Source organism: Malaya genurostris, chromosome 2 (genome assembly GCF_030247185.1).
Source record: "Malaya genurostris strain Urasoe2022 chromosome 2, Malgen_1.1, whole genome shotgun sequence".
Taxonomy (NCBI): domain Eukaryota; kingdom Metazoa; phylum Arthropoda; class Insecta; order Diptera; family Culicidae; genus Malaya; species Malaya genurostris.
Window position 1 is genome coordinate 61,830,362 of NC_080571.1, and position 16,024 is coordinate 61,846,385.

Below are 16,024 nucleotides of genomic sequence, written 5' to 3' on the forward strand. Positions count from 1 at the left end.
TATTACTTTGTTCAGTTTATATACGTGAAACAGTCTAACAATACTTCTACGAATTCTATTGTTCGTCAAATTGAGAACGCTTAAGTAGCATAGTATGTTATTTACTTACTGCATTCTACTGCCTCAAAACACTACGACTAATAGAGCATAGGAGAGTGTGATTCAGGAAAGTAGATCGTGTGGTTGCTATTTCGCATTTTGCTTTTACTGTTCACTCACTCGAAAGCCTATACGTAAAAGACAAACTTATCACATTACCTCTTGGATCTTTTCTTCTTCGGCCACCTGTTTCTGAGTTTTTTGTTGTAGTTGTTGTGGAAGGAACCTATCGAATACTGACAGAATTTAGGATGTTTGGGAGCATAGATCAATCGAAGCCAATGGATGCAAGTTTTTGAACTCTACCGTTTTATTTTTATTGATCGAACTCTAAAAACTAGCAATGGCTCACGATCTTGGACCAGCCAGATGTATAACCAACCGATACCGACCTGGCAGGAGATCTAAACAGTAAAATACATGACTGGAGCTATCAATACAATTCGATCACACTACACCCGTACTGTAATATGTATGTTTGATAATTCATCACAAACTTTGTTGTAGAACAATTCACATTTCTGCACACTCACACATCAAATCAGCCTTAACCATTCAATGTTATGTCTTGTGTTTTTTTGTTGTTGTTGTTATTTCTGATTTTGTTTTTTTTTTTGCTGCTGCAAAAGTTGGCAATAATGACTAACCGGGAAGCTTGCACTACTGACTGTACTGTGCCACATCGTAAACATATTACATCGCGAGCTGGCTAGCAGGATGTGCCTCTGTTCGTACACAAGTGCAAGACTAAACCGCGCGCCAACCGTGTGTCCTAGACACCAAATCGTACAGCCCCCAACAACAAGCTTAGCCTAGCGTAAGATCAATCGGATTGGCGAAACTAGACGCTCACAACACTTTTGCTTGTATTTTATTTTCTTTCTGACTTTTAAGTTTTTTAACAGACTAAGTAGCATTCTTTTTTTCTTTTGCCAGTTTGTTTCCTTATATTTTCATTAGCACTTTTTGCATTTATTTGTTCGTTCATAATAATGACAATAACACGCTCTATGCCGTACTTTAAATATTAAATGTATATTTAAGTGTATAATAATAAGGTTATTTTTGTTTGTTTGTCATTTGTAGTGGTCATTATGCATATTGTTTGTGTTCGTCACATTGTTTTGTCTTTTGATATAAAAACTAAGTTTATTGCTTATCAGTTTTTATTACACCGCTTAGGGAGTGTTTTATTACACCTCGAGTATTCGAAATTCATTTGGGTTCTTTTTACACAGTGTATGTGGTATAGTTTCAGGTGTATGTGTATGAGTATATGCAAGTTCATACCCATGCCACTGGTAAATATGCCTTCAGGGATTGGAAAAATCTGGGTCGATTTGCTCCGTGTCGGAACAATCAATATCCTAGGAATTCTCATTTTCAACTATTCTTTTAATATCATTTGATTCTAAAAACCAAGTATTGTCGATGAGTTTTTTTTTCTTTCTTTGTTTTAAACGGTTTGCCTAATTTTGTATCATTCAAGATCGAAATTATCTTTATTTTTTTAGAATCATCATGACGCAGTGAAACTGATTTGTCTTAGGAAAATTTAAGTGGATAAACAATACTCACATTATTAAGAGAAAACAGGTGGTCGCTCAATAAGTTACAGAACAGGGAAAATATGAATAGATTATGGTTCATCAGTACCATTCTATTATTCGCTATTCTTACGTGTTCTATTTTCGCACGATGTTGGAAATTGATATAAAAATGCAACTTATTCCGTTGTTAGCTTCATAGGCAATAAACAAGAAGTTATCGATGTTGTGAAACTATTGGAAGAAAAAATCTGCTGTTGTTTATTGAGTCTTGAGTGCCAGAAACATTGGGATCATTTCAGCAATGCTACGAGCAGAGTTGCTCTAAATTTCTGTACTCGTAAGGAATTCAACTAATTGGACAGCGGCAGCTCAGTTAAATCGTCTGAAGTTTGATTCGGAATTTGGGGCGATTCCAAATGGATTGTTGCGTCTGATTCCGAATCAAATCCATGACAAAGAGCAAAGATTTAATAACACACCGTTCCTCGGATGGCAAAGGTTGGTTCGTATAACAAAATAATTCCTTAAACGTAACAAAAGTGAGCAAATTGTTGCACCCCAAAAGCTGCAAGACGGGTAGCCACACACCGTTCATCATTTCGGGAGGAAACATCGATTTTTGTAGTCTCGTGGATTGATTTTATTTGAACGTAAAAGTGAAAGTACTTTAGGTATTGCTTCGCAAATGTAACAATTTCGTCTACGCAATTTCGTTAGAATATTTTGTTCAGTGTAAAAGCTTTTCGACCATTCGTCACAAATGATTGCTTGTGTAAAAGTTTCCGTGTTTATTATCAATTCAAGATACTTTGGGATTTTGATTCCCAGCTAAAATATAGTTTTTTTTTGTTCTTTCAATATAGTATGATAAAGCGTCATATTTTCATCATCTTTTGTTCAGAGCGGGTAAAGATGGGCCTATCGTAGTTGTGTTCTGTGTTCGTAGATTAGAGTGCTTTGCAATGTGAAATATCGTGTGATGTTTTTTTTCTTTTTTCTTCATAGGAGTTTAAAACGAAGTGAATAGAAAAACTGCCAATTATTTATTGTTATTCCGGCGTTTCATTTTTTTTCCTGTACACCGTATGGCTTGGCTTTAGCCATTTTCTGTATTGGTTAGAGCAGCGGAAACAATTCGCCATTCTCAATTATTGATCGATCGATAAAATGTAATTTTTTATGTTTTTTTTTTATTTTGTGTACTTGTTTATAGCTCACAATTCTGTAGATGTTGCAAATTTATTTGAAATTGCCACTTTTATTCGATTAGTTTGCATTCAAGTGCTGCTTCACTATGAGATTGCACCCACAGAACTAACAGATTTGATTAATTTTAAGCTTGATTCCAGTTGACATATAACTTTAATCCTTTATGTTTTATACTTACACGTGTTATTAATCAGCAGATATTTTGTATTTACTACTTTTTAAAATCGATCAAAACTGCAAAATTCAAAATTCGATGGGATAATTTCCTTAGTTTCTCTTTATATTTTAATTTGTCCTTAATAAACAATGTGATGATCGGCTGCACTACATTTGCCCTTGCCACAAAAGCTCTTGTTTTGTTTTTGTATGGTTTTATTTTGTTGTATTCGGTAGTCATACCGTGTTTGCTTTAAATTCTGTTTCTTTTTTTTCCAAAAGACTTGAGTAATCAGCTACTTGGGATTGTTCTGTCTCGTATCGTTTGCTTATGCGTTTTTTTATTTGATTTGGTCCACGCAACTGCTTTTGTTTATTCTTGAGCCCGTGTGTGTGTGTGTATTTGAGTAATTGCGATTCTACATCAACGACCAGTAACAAACAGTTCCCCGTATCACACATCTGTGGGGAAGCTGGAATCAATTCACCATAACAACACAACCACACGTTTGAAATTGTTTATCGTATCATTTAAAGACTAGAAAAGTTGAAAAATATTGCATGTTTTTTTGGCATGTGGATTTAAAAAAAACTCACCAAAGTTCTCACTCACTTCTTTTTTTGTAGATACTGCAATTTTGCGGTTTCATATGTAAACAGAATATAAGTTTGTACGCGTTTTGCGTCTCAATAGTTCCGAGTTTATTGTAATTCAATTGTTTATCGACTTTGGCATGCGACTAGCAGTTACCTCGTGTTTTGTGTCCTGGTATTTACTGGCTAAAGTGTACTTTTAAATCACATCGCGTACAGAACGCGTACGCACTTTACGTCTCATTGAAATTTGCATATCGAAAAAAAAATATTTCATCGAATTCCTCAGTATGCTTTCTACAAACACTTTTATTTAAGATTTGATTTAATTTGATTCTTGGCATCACTTAAGAACTTTACTTGCCTATGGAAGAACGTTGGTTTCTTTTTTCATCTCAATAATTCTGAATATATAACTCTTTTCAATTATTTGTTTTTTTCTTTCTTTTCGTTAGATTAGGTTCTTTATATGCTTAGTTTATGGGATATGTTCAATTTAGCTTCACACGTTGGCTTCCTACTAACAACATTATGTTAAATTGTGAACGTTTGCTATAGTTAAAACACAAAGTAAAACGGTGGATATTGTCATAATACAGAGGGAGTGGGGCATTAGTCAATCATTACTTCAAGTTAAAATCCACTAACTACTATAATTGTTCATAACTTTTAAAAATGTACTCCAACAAATTGTTTAAACGTCAAAAGTTAAAAGTTATCAGTGAAAAGTAGAAATCATGCTTCCTAGTCGATACTGGTTGGAATTGGGAGACGAAAAACTACTGTTACTAGTTTGATTGTTTATTGAACAGATTCAAAGGAAAGAAATGCGCTACTCAAACCTACAATCGAAAAAGTACTATTTTTTTTAGTCGTGTCTTTTTCAAATCGTTTATTATTATTTTTTTTTTGTATTTCCTCTTTTCTTGATAATGCAATCCCGCACAAACTTATATTCCAATCGGAAAGCAAGAACCAAAAATTTGGATTCCAAACAACTAGCACAGTTGTGATCTGGGACTGATTACCGTATCACCACTGCCACCGCGACTGGTTGCCTGTGTCCGTTTGGCAACCGGCAACCGAACGTGGCGGAGTGCGGAATAAATACGAACTAAACGTAAAAGCAATCGATACTAAGACAGACAGGGAAACAAATGGTACTGCACTTCCCTTCGGGAATGTGTACACCAACCAAGACCTACCTACTGAACGAGTTTACTCCTAATGGATGGGCCGGCCGGTCCGCGCACGGTGGAATGCTAACTAAAAGCAACCGACCGCGGACGTACCGGACTAGCATCGGAAAATAACATAAACGAACGGGAAATATGGCAGCTATCAAGTTACTAATTTACTAGTAGATAAACGGAAACCAAAACGTGCACACAAAATGAGAACAAAAATGGATGTTTACGAGCGTCTAATTATTCTATCAGTTGTAGTATTCCCTAATTTTCTGGTTACGTAAAATAAAACAGATGTAGTGTTGTGTATGCCATAATCATTAAGGAAGCGCTTTCGGAGCTGTTCTTCCGAATACAGTAAAACGAGACACATTTACCTAAATGTCACACGCAAATGAAAGTAATAGCTTAAACAAAAATGTAACCTTACATTAAGCATCCTTAGGAACAATTTTATAGTTGTAGAATATAATCAAGGTTTTTGGATGGCAATCACAAAACAACTTTCAAAATCACACTCTCGTCTTTCCGACGCTTAAGTTTCCGCTTTAATTTCTGGCAAATCTACGTTCAAATTAAGATCCGCGTGGAAGCAAAATGATTTAAAAAATAATAACTAATAACTAATAATCTAAGTAAAACCTATATCGAATACCATCGGTTACTGCCCTCAAACGATGCGAGCAAAAAATCGCAACACATTACTAAAATACTACGTTTAAAAAAAACATTCCGATGAATGCATCAAACTATTTTCGACGAACAAGAAAAAAAAAATAAAGCAGTCTTTTACGAAGTCCCACCAGCCGCGATTTTCACGTTCGGGCGCTTATTTGAGGGCAGTTTATCACACTAACGCAATTTCGTGCATTATCACACAACCGGGAGGCTATTTCCACTGACTGGACAGATCCAGGCGACAACGCAATACGCTTGCAATCGTACCTTAAGAATCGTCCCCGTTAAGCGAGAAATGCTGGGGAGATTGGGGCGCTCAACAGTGTGCTTCGGAAAACAATCTGCAAGAGCGGAGATGTAAAAGAATAAAATCGTGTAAAGTATTGTTCCAAACGACTAGCCTACGATAGGCTTGGGTTTAGTGTGAATCCCCCTTAAAATGGCCTAGGTTAGTGACAGCTAATTAGTTTATCACTTCATTCGACAGCGTGTCTAGTAGCGAAACAACTAATGCGTATTAGAGATTAGGAAAGATTATATGTTTTATGCAACTGAAAGAATCTAGCGGTATGCAAAGATTAAACCACGCCCTCGACCTTGGCTTGCCATTTCAGGCATCAGCTGTTTGTGTATTTATGGATTTATTTTTCATGGACAACAAGTAGAGCTATAAAACTACGAGCTGACGACTCGAAGAGAAAACTAATTTATAAATAAATATACTGTTCTAACCCAGCAGCCAACAGAGACAAACCGACGCTCGTCTATTAATAGCCGTCTTCCAAAGTTAGATGCAGCTCACAGCATTGCCAAATACCGGTACCACCGCTACGTACCGACAGGTCAGTCAATAGTTACTCTTCTACCAGCATATGGATGATGTAAATGCCAAACTCGCCCAACAAAACACACCGAAGTCGAGCGTGTTGGTGACTTAAAAACTAACAAGCGAAAAATATGAGAAATGAATACGATTTGTGATGACTCAAGTGAACCAGTGCCACTCACGAGACATCTTGGTAGGAATGTGGCGGCGCACGGTTCGTTTCCACTGAAAAGCGCTAATTATGTGCGAAAAACAATGTGTGTACTGGTGGACGGTGAATGATACAAACAGCTGATTAGTCGGTGTCGAATCGCATAAGCTCTTCTGCACGCTGGGATGCGAGCAAGATGACTAACAAAATGCAGCAATCAATCAGTGTTCGTTCGGTTAGTTTAGCAGCTATCGCAGCGAAACGTTAGTTCAGATACCAGAAAAAAAACAAATAATAAAGACAAACAAGATGGATTTTTCTGCTTATTTATTCATAGAATAGAAAGATTGAGATACTTCAATAAAACATAAAACGTGAGTACACTAAAACTAAACATAAATTAGATAAAAGCGTTTTAAACTAAACGTCAGTTTAAGTAATTATTATATCAATTTGCTTATAATACACAATTCATTCAAATAATACATGGAACTACGATGAAAAGCCAATAATGACATGGTCATTGAAATGCACAGTTAAAATCGAATTGATATTATACAAATTAAACTGCATCTACCTAAGTATCAGACCAACTGGAACGGAAATGGCGTGGACAACCGTGTCGATGAAAATGCATAGTTGTGAATAATTTACGCGTAAAAACCAATAATATATAAATACACCATCCATCACATACACAGATATGAGAACTAAACTAAATTCAATTGATCCTGTTTTGTTTTGTACTCATTGTACCATGTTATACTACTATTCTATTCGAAATACTGCGATAATTAGATGCTCGTTTGTATGATCAAATATTTAGGAATTTCGGGGAATCTAGTCAAAAGTCGTTGAATTAACGTTTGAAAAATAAAAAGGAAGAAAAAACAATCAAAAGACATTCAATGACGATAGTAAAATTCAACGGAAATAAACAAATGGATGTATGCTTTCTAAAGGCAGACAGATAGAAAGACAGACTTAGGCGCGTTCGAGACGAGATTAATAACTGAACGAAACATCTATTGAATATACATGGTATTTTGCTTTTAAAAAAGGTATACTATACCTAAATGTAGCATCGAATGAAACTACTATAATAAAAGTAAAGCATATCGTCTCTCTCTCTTTCTCGACGTACTACGCGCTAGTGATAATTATATCTTTTTAACCATCAAATTCACTGCCGGTATTGTCAAACAACATCCATTCGCAGTATTTTTCCCGCTTCGCAATATTTCGATTACTTAACATTTGTTCTACTGAGCGGTACATGAAACAATTCACAAATAGAATCAGGTAAAGGGTAAAATAACATACGAGTATGCGATGCTAATCAAAGATCAAAGGGCTGTTTCATTAAGTATTAAGTATTTTGGAATGGACAAGAGCTTTTGCGTATAATAAACATACAATCTGGGGAGGAACCATTATTGCTACGATACGAAACCTAGTTCTTAAATAGTGTTTTTTTTTTTGTTTACTGCTGATTCGGAAGCTTAGTGTTTGGAGTATTCATTAAACAGTTTCATACAGACTCTCCGACATTCCCGATACAAAACAATTCTACTCTTTACAAACAAACGTTAGACTAAGCGTTAAAATGAAACAGAAAGTGGTTATAAATTGAGTTACTGTTACACACATCACGCGCCGTGAGTAAGTAGACTGATAGCAGACGCGTGACGGGATGAACCTTTCTGATACTGAAACTTGCCTCACTTTTGCAAAGTGTTATAATCGTCCCACACGATAATAATAAAAACAATGAACCATTATTGTTTACTAGTTGCTTTTAAGTTGCTCGGTGAGAAAGCACTAAGAACATACTAAAATAGGGAAGCAGAAAATTATACATACATTCCCATGCCGTACATCGAACCCCAGTCCACGTTCTGGAAGCTAGACATGTCAACGTTAGCTAAGCTGTAGCCCTGGTACGGGTTGCCACTCGCAGTCAGACCCGCCGGAACCAGCTGATGCGTGGGGGCTTGCGCTTGCTGGGGCGTAGCTGCAGCCTGTTGAGGTGCCTGCTGGCCAGCTGCTCCGGCCAACGATGGAGCATGCTGATGTGCTTGGCTGGCGGCTTGTGCATTCGATAGCTGGCTTGCTGCCGAGGCAGCGGCTGCTGCATGCTGGGCAGCCGAAGGAATTGGATATGGCGCATACCTGAGATCGAACGAAACGGGTAAAGTTAGTGTGCGAAAACCAAACGAGCTTCTATCGATAACTTGCCTGAAGCTGTGTAGCGTAGGTGGATATGTAGTAAAGACCTTTCCGAATCCATTCTGAACTTGCATGGCGGCAGCCGCCGCGGCTGCCTGAGCGGCCTGTGCTTGTGCCTGTACCATCAGGGGATTAGCTAGCTGACTTACCAAGGGACCCGTTGCTTGCGCGGCACCAACCAAACGAGCTGCTGCCGGGCTTGCCATCGGAAGTCCCAAATTACCCAGTATGATCCGTTTCTGCAGCAGCTGCTGGGCAGTTGGTGTCACAGCTTCTTTGGGCTGTGCTTTCTTACATTCGACCTTCTTGTTCTTAATCGTATGAAAGTGAATCTCGCACACTCGATCAACCACATCCTCACTTTCGAAAGTGACAAATCCGAAGCCACGGTGGCGTTTGGTCTGCTGATCCATGAGCATTACGGTTTCCTCGACCTTGCCGAACTGACTGAAATATTGTTTCACCTCATCCGCGGATGTATCCTGCGAAACTCCTCCCACAAAAATTTTCTTGGTTTTGTTCGATTGCGTTTTCGGTCGGTTCTTCGGTGTGGCATGTTTCGGATCGATCTTTTTTCCATCCAACGTATGGATTGGCACTTGGAGAACCTTATCTACGCTGTTTGGCTCCTGAAACGTGATGAATCCGAATCCTCTGCTTCGCTGCAAATTTACAAAATACGGAGAGAAAAAAATATAATCATAAAATTCCGCTTTCAATCTGGTCATTCGCCAATCGTACTGTAATGCCACTGAACAGAACAACCGACTGCATATAATGAAAGTGACAGTGCACCAATAATCCGCTTACCTGTGTGATGGGATCCTTCATGATCAGTACATCGGTAACCTTGCCGAACATGCCGAAGTACTCGCTAAGCTTTTCGGACGAAGTTTGCCAACTGAGACCTCCGACAAACAATTTACCCGGTGCCGGATCGCTACTGCTATTCGGTGTTGAACGTCCCGACGAGCTGCCGTTGGTGGAGTTAGCCTTGGTCATGTTGGTGCAGGTATTCGTGGCAGCATTACTGACGAGGGTGATTTGATTAGGCAGAACTTTCGAATTTTCCAATTGCTGTTGTTGCTGTTGCTGCTGTTGATCTCTGTTTTGGTGTTGGCGAAATGTGAGACCAAAAGACATTAGGAATTTGAGGGTTTTTCGGTGAATTTTTTTTTCTTCTACTTGCCTGGTTTGATGAGCAACGAAATCGGCTGCCTGTGCTGTGAGAAGATTGGTGGTCTTGATCGGTACCAGTGCGTTGTGTAGGTCATGCTCAAGTAAACCGCTCGCGTCCAAGGTTCCAGTACTGCAAATTAAATGAAAGAAAAGCGTAAATTAGATACAAGCAGCAATCGGTTGCGGTTTAGATTCTAATGCAATACTTTCGTTTTTTTGCTTTCAGGTTATCCCACTGGTTGTAATTATTGGGATTGCAGTGGCAGGTGTCTGTGGATTCAGCGTGTATTCGTTCTACACACGTCCAGATGTCAGGTGGGTGTCGATTGCTTGGTAGCACTCGCGTGTTGCCTAAGGCTTTGATTTCAATGCTCGTTCTGTTTCTTGTTCATTTACAGCTTCAATAGGAAGGTTTACGAGTGGGACACCATGGATGTAATGAATCCAAAACGGCTCAAGGTAGGAGCAGAGTTGTAGCAATTAGAATAGTACACTTAGATAATAATAAAAATCAAAATCAATAATTTTTTTATCCAAATACTCCTTAAACAAATATAAATGATCACACTAAGTGGTGTTGACCACGCCCATCGAATTCATTTTACTTTTGATTGATCGATTTCGTTTTCACTGTACATTTTTTGTGATTTTTCGATAGATTATACGAACTTTTAAAAACAGAACCCATCATTTTGATTGCAATCACATGCTGATTCTTCAATAATTTTCGGTAAAATCTAAATACTAAAAGTTATATCACAAGATAAGGAATAAACTTTACGTTTATGGTCACGAACAAATTATGTCACGCAACATTTTTAACTGACTTAACAACATTTTGATGACTTATCTTATCCCACAAACTTTAGTTCGTTTGGTCACAAATTACTGTCAAATAGTTCGTTCTGGTGAAATAATCGTATAAATGACGGAACCGACAAACCGCATGACACAACAGATCAGTCTTAGGCTAATTGAGAAGCTAGCTCAAATGTGACCTTGGATCTCCAGAACCGGAAATATAACAGAATAAGTGAAGCAACCGAGCAAACCGCACTCTTTTCTGCTCACAAAATTTTCGCTAAGATGACTCAACCGATTTCGACATGCTTGGGCCCGTTTGAAAACTGCAAAAGGGCCTATGATCAAGTTTAAATGTTCAATTGCTGATGCTTTCGAATCCGAAAATTCAACTGATTTCAAAGGAGAAGATTTCACAATGAGACAATTGGAATGACAAGAGGAAAACATTATCACATCAATAGGTAGATGATGAAGGTGATTTTTCATTTTACATTGTATTTTCGAGAGTGCTTCGCTTGCAACCGCACGATTAAGAAAATTATATATTCCTCCGATTTTACTTATCTCGGGGGAATGATGTCCTTCGGCACGAAGTTCACCTCATCAGTCTTGTACCACTCAAGAACATCTTTCGAGAAATGGTACGAGGCCAAAATCGACCAATAAAGCGTAAGCCCATGATCTTAGAAACGCAAATAGACGCTTTTTGAAGGCATTCTTTCATGTATACGTGCCTATTGATTGTTGTCAGAAATGGAGCAGATTGATTGCCAAATCATGTATTTTTTTATTGACAAACTTTGACTTCATCTGCTTTCTAACGTCTTCTGGGACATCAAACCTATAATGGGCAGTGATAAACGGAAGTGCCGGGTCTTGTCATCCGTAATGTTTAGTTTCCGTGCCCGTGATTTGCCACCGTATTCTGTCGTTAATTGCGAAACAGCGCTTCACGTAATTTGCGTCTTGCAGAAAAGTTTTAATTAAACGGAGGCCATTTTTCTCTTCCGATCAACGTTCGTTGTACCGATTTAAAACACAAGATACTCCAGATTATGCAGTTCTCAGCTTCTTGCCGATGATACGATGAGAGAAATTCGGATTTTTAGGTTGCAAACTATTGCAAACCTACCACTGTCACTCACGGAATGGAAACATTACACAATAAACTAGTTTCACTCAAAATTTTAATTCAAAATACCTAATCGGTAAAAAGCTACAGTTGTTTGAAAATGATGCAACTTGAGCCACTCTTAATTAAACATTGTCGCCGTCTGCGTTAATAAGCAAAATTTTCGGTTCTATGCCACTGCAAATCCTCAATTAATTGAGGAACAGTCTCTATACGACCAAAAAGTTAACAGTGTGAAGATGGATGATGGAGTAACGAAAACTGTTAATGGCGATCGTTATCGAGCCATGATAAATGATTTAGTGATGCCCACAGGACGGTGCCACATGTCCTACAGCTCGACTAACAATCGATTTGTTGCGACCATTGTTCCCCGGACGAATCATATCGAAAAACGGCGATTTTGACTGTCTCCCGGTTTCGGTTTCGTGTCTAATTGTTTGTAAGTTTGTGCTTTGTTATCAGTTCAGGGTAACGTATATTGAAGTTCTACGGATCTGAATCAGAAGTCCGTTAACTGTTTTTCATAACAGTAAGTATCTGAAAGTTACAAAAAAAAGTCAATGCAATACATTCTAAAAATGTTATCGATCCCGAAGGTTATCTAAAATTCAACATCACACGACAGAAGTAAAACATTACAGTAAACGTGCTATGATTATTTTAAATGTCTCTAAAACGGAAAGACAAACTTCCTTGATTTCCCCCATTCATTTATTGATTCAAAGTGGAGACAAATTCAACTGATTCAAAACTAGGTCGTTACGCAGCAATTAATAACAAACAACAACGTTTACTACATTCATCGGGTTGGTTTCCGAGCACTTCAGTGTAGCGATACTTGAGACGACCGCCAGAGAAACTCATTAAAAGAAAGGGAAATCAGATAGAACGAACGTCTCATTGGGCGTCGCATGCCAAATCGTAGGCAATCATAAACTAATGCTACCGTGTCCATTATGGTCGAAGGAGAGGTGGCAGCACACTGTTGCTTGGTGCCGCAACAAGCAGCAAAGGTCACCGCGCCCATCGTTCGTAACCGTCAGCTCAGCGCTTCGAAACTAGCGTGCAACTTTCGAACTTTGTCGTCAAATTGTGGGAAAGGATAATTGATTCGAATAGGTGAGGCAAAAACGTTCGCTTCTATGCTAAGTATGAGCAAACTGTTGCGGGTTGTAGTATTGCTAGATTTGGGGCAAACAACGAGCCAAGGTCTTGTGCTTATCGGAATACACACACACACGCCACACATAGGACATCGAACTTTGCTCGTGTTTAGACGCAGGGAGTGTTTGAAATCGATCCCCTGCGAATCACCGCTGGAGCGGAGGGTTTCCGTCATTAGTATGGGATCTGCTAGAACTGATTCTCGATCTCTGACAAATCCAGTATTCACACACCCACTCCAAGGGAACAAGTGGCTGATTTTCCCGAAAAAAATCAAATTTTCCCGAAAAAAATCAAATTTTCGGTGAATCCACGCGTGTAAGTGCGCTACATGTAAACTCATTGAACAACCACGACAGGATGTTTCCGACGTGTGCTGAACGACCGGGGAATTTTCCCATTGTCTCCGCGCCGAAGCGAGTGTAACCACTACAGCCAGACACACTGGTCGAGTGTGCGCTTTCGATCCTTTCGGGTATCGATTTTCAGGCCCGTCTTACTATGTGCTGGCTGTAATACGGCTCTTGCTACTCACTATTCCCCGTATTAATTCATCATAAGGGTATATTTATTTGAGAGAAAGTTTGCTTGTCGGAAACTGAGATGAATGAGGACTCAGATCGATTTAATGATTCACTTGTCTAGGGTAACCAGTTGTGCCGGGGCAACTGACATCGTCCGTTCAGGCAACCCCTGGTAACCCTAGCGAGAGAACTTTAATACGCACGCATATCGGAGGGTGCAATCTCAAAAACAGGACACCGTCCTAGCCGAAACGATCCTGTACCTTTTTAATGGCGCATGCTCCTTGGAGTGCCATTTCACTGTATGTGTGCGTCTCAGATACACTTTTGTACGTGTTGTCATGACACCACCGGGAAATCAGCCGGATAAAGGGAACCATCCCTAGTCGTTTCAGTAGACTTGAAGTGTTCATACGTTCGCACCTCACTCTCGGCCTTAAACTACTCTGGCTCCAGAGCCTCATTCAAGACTAGGCCAGACTTCCAGAGTCTGATGTAATTAACTGTTTAAAGAGAATTCCGGTAGGAAATATCTGTACTAAACAGCTAGTTGAACTTCCTCACGGAAGCATACCAGTGGTTTCGTGCTAACTGAAGTAATAGAAATAATAAAATCGATTCTAGTCACGCCCTAGATGCCAAAAGTGTCATTTCCTTGTCGGTCGGTCGTGAGGGCAGTGTGCGATATTCGAAAACGACAAACGCAGTTGCGGCCGGACCTACGGGGCCCGTGTTCCAGCGCAATTCGGATTCATCACTTTGCTAGAATACGATTATATTGTCCTGTCACAGCAGTACTTTTCTTAGTTTACTGTTGTTTCGGGACATTTACATTGATTCTAGCCGCTACAGCAGAAAACTACCCCCCCAGGATCGCCCCTGACGGGATAATACTGTGGATAAATTATTCTAAGTAATTTTCAGCGATTTTAGCCGTCTTTCGATAGTATGGATTATCATTGAAGCGGATTGAAGTGGGTCGGCATCGCCGGGGAAAGAAAAAATCTTGTGAATAGTGGTGATTGATTCAAGATGGCGACCGGTACTAAGAAAATTCTTCGCAAACTTGACAACTGCTTCTAGGGAGAACAGCCCAGTACCCAACCGGTTCATAGATGTCAAAATTCACATGTTACCTGTTAGTTTCGTTACCAATTACAATATAGGCACAACTTACAGCGAATGATCGTTTTGGAACAAACTTGACCTAGCAATGGATCACCGGATATCGATTTTTTTTGCCGAGCCTAGAAATCGCCACCAGAAGCACGCCATTTTGTAGGCAGCCAATATAGCAATCATGTTGAAGTTCCAGTTGATAAAAACTCAAATTCTAATCCATAGCGTAAGCATAATTGACTGGAATGATTGTAATTCGGCGTGGAATGTTTTTTTTTTATAAACCAAACTATCAATATTGTCTTGGATTAAGTGAAACTACCATCGGCTAGGTGGTAGGTGGCCCATCCTAAAAGGACGTTTTTAAAAAAAGTGAATTTTTTTCGCAGAATCACCGACCGCAATACAAGCAAATTATCGATCTGGGAATTGCTACGGGCAATTTCGCAACCCCCCCTCAATGCACAATACGAAGAAACTTTATTTTCGATTAATTAAATTCAAATTGAGTCACTCGCACTCACACAACCAACCATACCAATGGTAGCAAGACGACACAAAATGTCCAAGAATGCGATATGACGACTTCCTGCTGCTGCTGGTGTGCCGTTGCATGCCTCTAACCTTCATTCCATATAATTTGTTAAAGAGCCATCAAGAGCTACTGTCCCCCTTTGCGAAACAAAAAAAAAAACAATAACCCTATGTCGAATGATAGTACACGCTCGTTTACGTCACTCAACTGAATGCATGTCCTTGCGATTGGGCCACCACGCACTTGTGTTAGTGTGTCCGATAAACGGTAACGACTCATAAAACCCGTTTACATCCCGTCATCCTGACCTCATTCCCCTGCTTCTGCTGCTGCTAGCCGATTTTATTTATAGATTAAACACAATGGTACGGCAGAAAATAGTTATGAAAAGGGACGGAACCCTCTGCGAGGATACTCCCAGACAGCCGGCGGCCTGTCGCTCCGTATATATGAACATGCGCCTCGCACGTAATCGTTCTTGATTGTTGTACGAAAATTCCCGGTCCTAGCACTCACGTGATGATACTGCCATTTTTTTTCGTCCGCGCAAAGACCTCCTCGATGGGCTCGGAAGTGGAAGAACGCGCATGTCCGACCCCCCCACATACACACAAACCGAAGCTTTCGGTAGTTTGACTTTCTATGGCTGGCTCGGGATATTAGGACTTTCCGGTAGGAGCCTCTGCAGCCATGATAAGAAAGCTTCCACTGAAAGTTTCCCACAAGCGCCACCAAACGATCACTAGTGGAATCAACCTACGAGGCGGCATACGGATGATTTCCGGGTGGGTGGTTTCAACCCTTGGTCCCCCTCTGCTCTCTTCAGTGGACTTGATAAGTCGGGTTTTGTGTGCTTGTTTCCCATCGGATATGTGTGGTGTGGTT

The 16,024-nt window shown here is 39.6% G+C and overlaps 2 protein-coding genes across 5 annotated transcripts in view; one reads left to right on the plus strand and one right to left on the minus strand.

The window, feature by feature from the left end:
* LOC131428035 (normal mucosa of esophagus-specific gene 1 protein-like) overlaps positions 1 to 16,024 on the plus strand; it is a 73,868-nt gene that overhangs the window by 32,603 nt on the left and 25,241 nt on the right. The window contains exons 4-5 of the mRNA XM_058591672.1: positions 10,085 to 10,173; positions 10,257 to 10,317. Coding sequence (XP_058447655.1) covers positions 10,085 to 10,173; positions 10,257 to 10,317 — 150 coding nt within the window. The remainder of the gene's footprint in view (positions 1 to 10,084; positions 10,174 to 10,256; positions 10,318 to 16,024) is intronic.
* LOC131428031 (RNA-binding protein Musashi homolog Rbp6) overlaps positions 700 to 16,024 on the minus strand; it is a 119,285-nt gene continuing 103,960 nt past the window's right edge. For 2 of the 4 annotated variants that reach the window (XM_058591669.1, XM_058591668.1), the window contains 5 exons: positions 9,869 to 9,988; positions 9,490 to 9,784; positions 8,689 to 9,341; positions 8,314 to 8,622; positions 700 to 5,814 (listed from right to left, as the gene is read on the minus strand). In XM_058591669.1, the coding sequence (XP_058447652.1) occupies positions 5,790 to 5,814; positions 8,314 to 8,622; positions 8,689 to 9,341; positions 9,490 to 9,784; positions 9,869 to 9,988 (1,402 nt within the window). In that variant the 3' untranslated portion in view covers positions 700 to 5,789. Of the gene's footprint in view, positions 5,815 to 8,313; positions 8,623 to 8,688; positions 9,342 to 9,489; positions 9,989 to 16,024 lie in introns of all 4 variants that reach the window. The other 2 variants (XM_058591666.1, XM_058591667.1) reach the window with 1 other exon arrangement.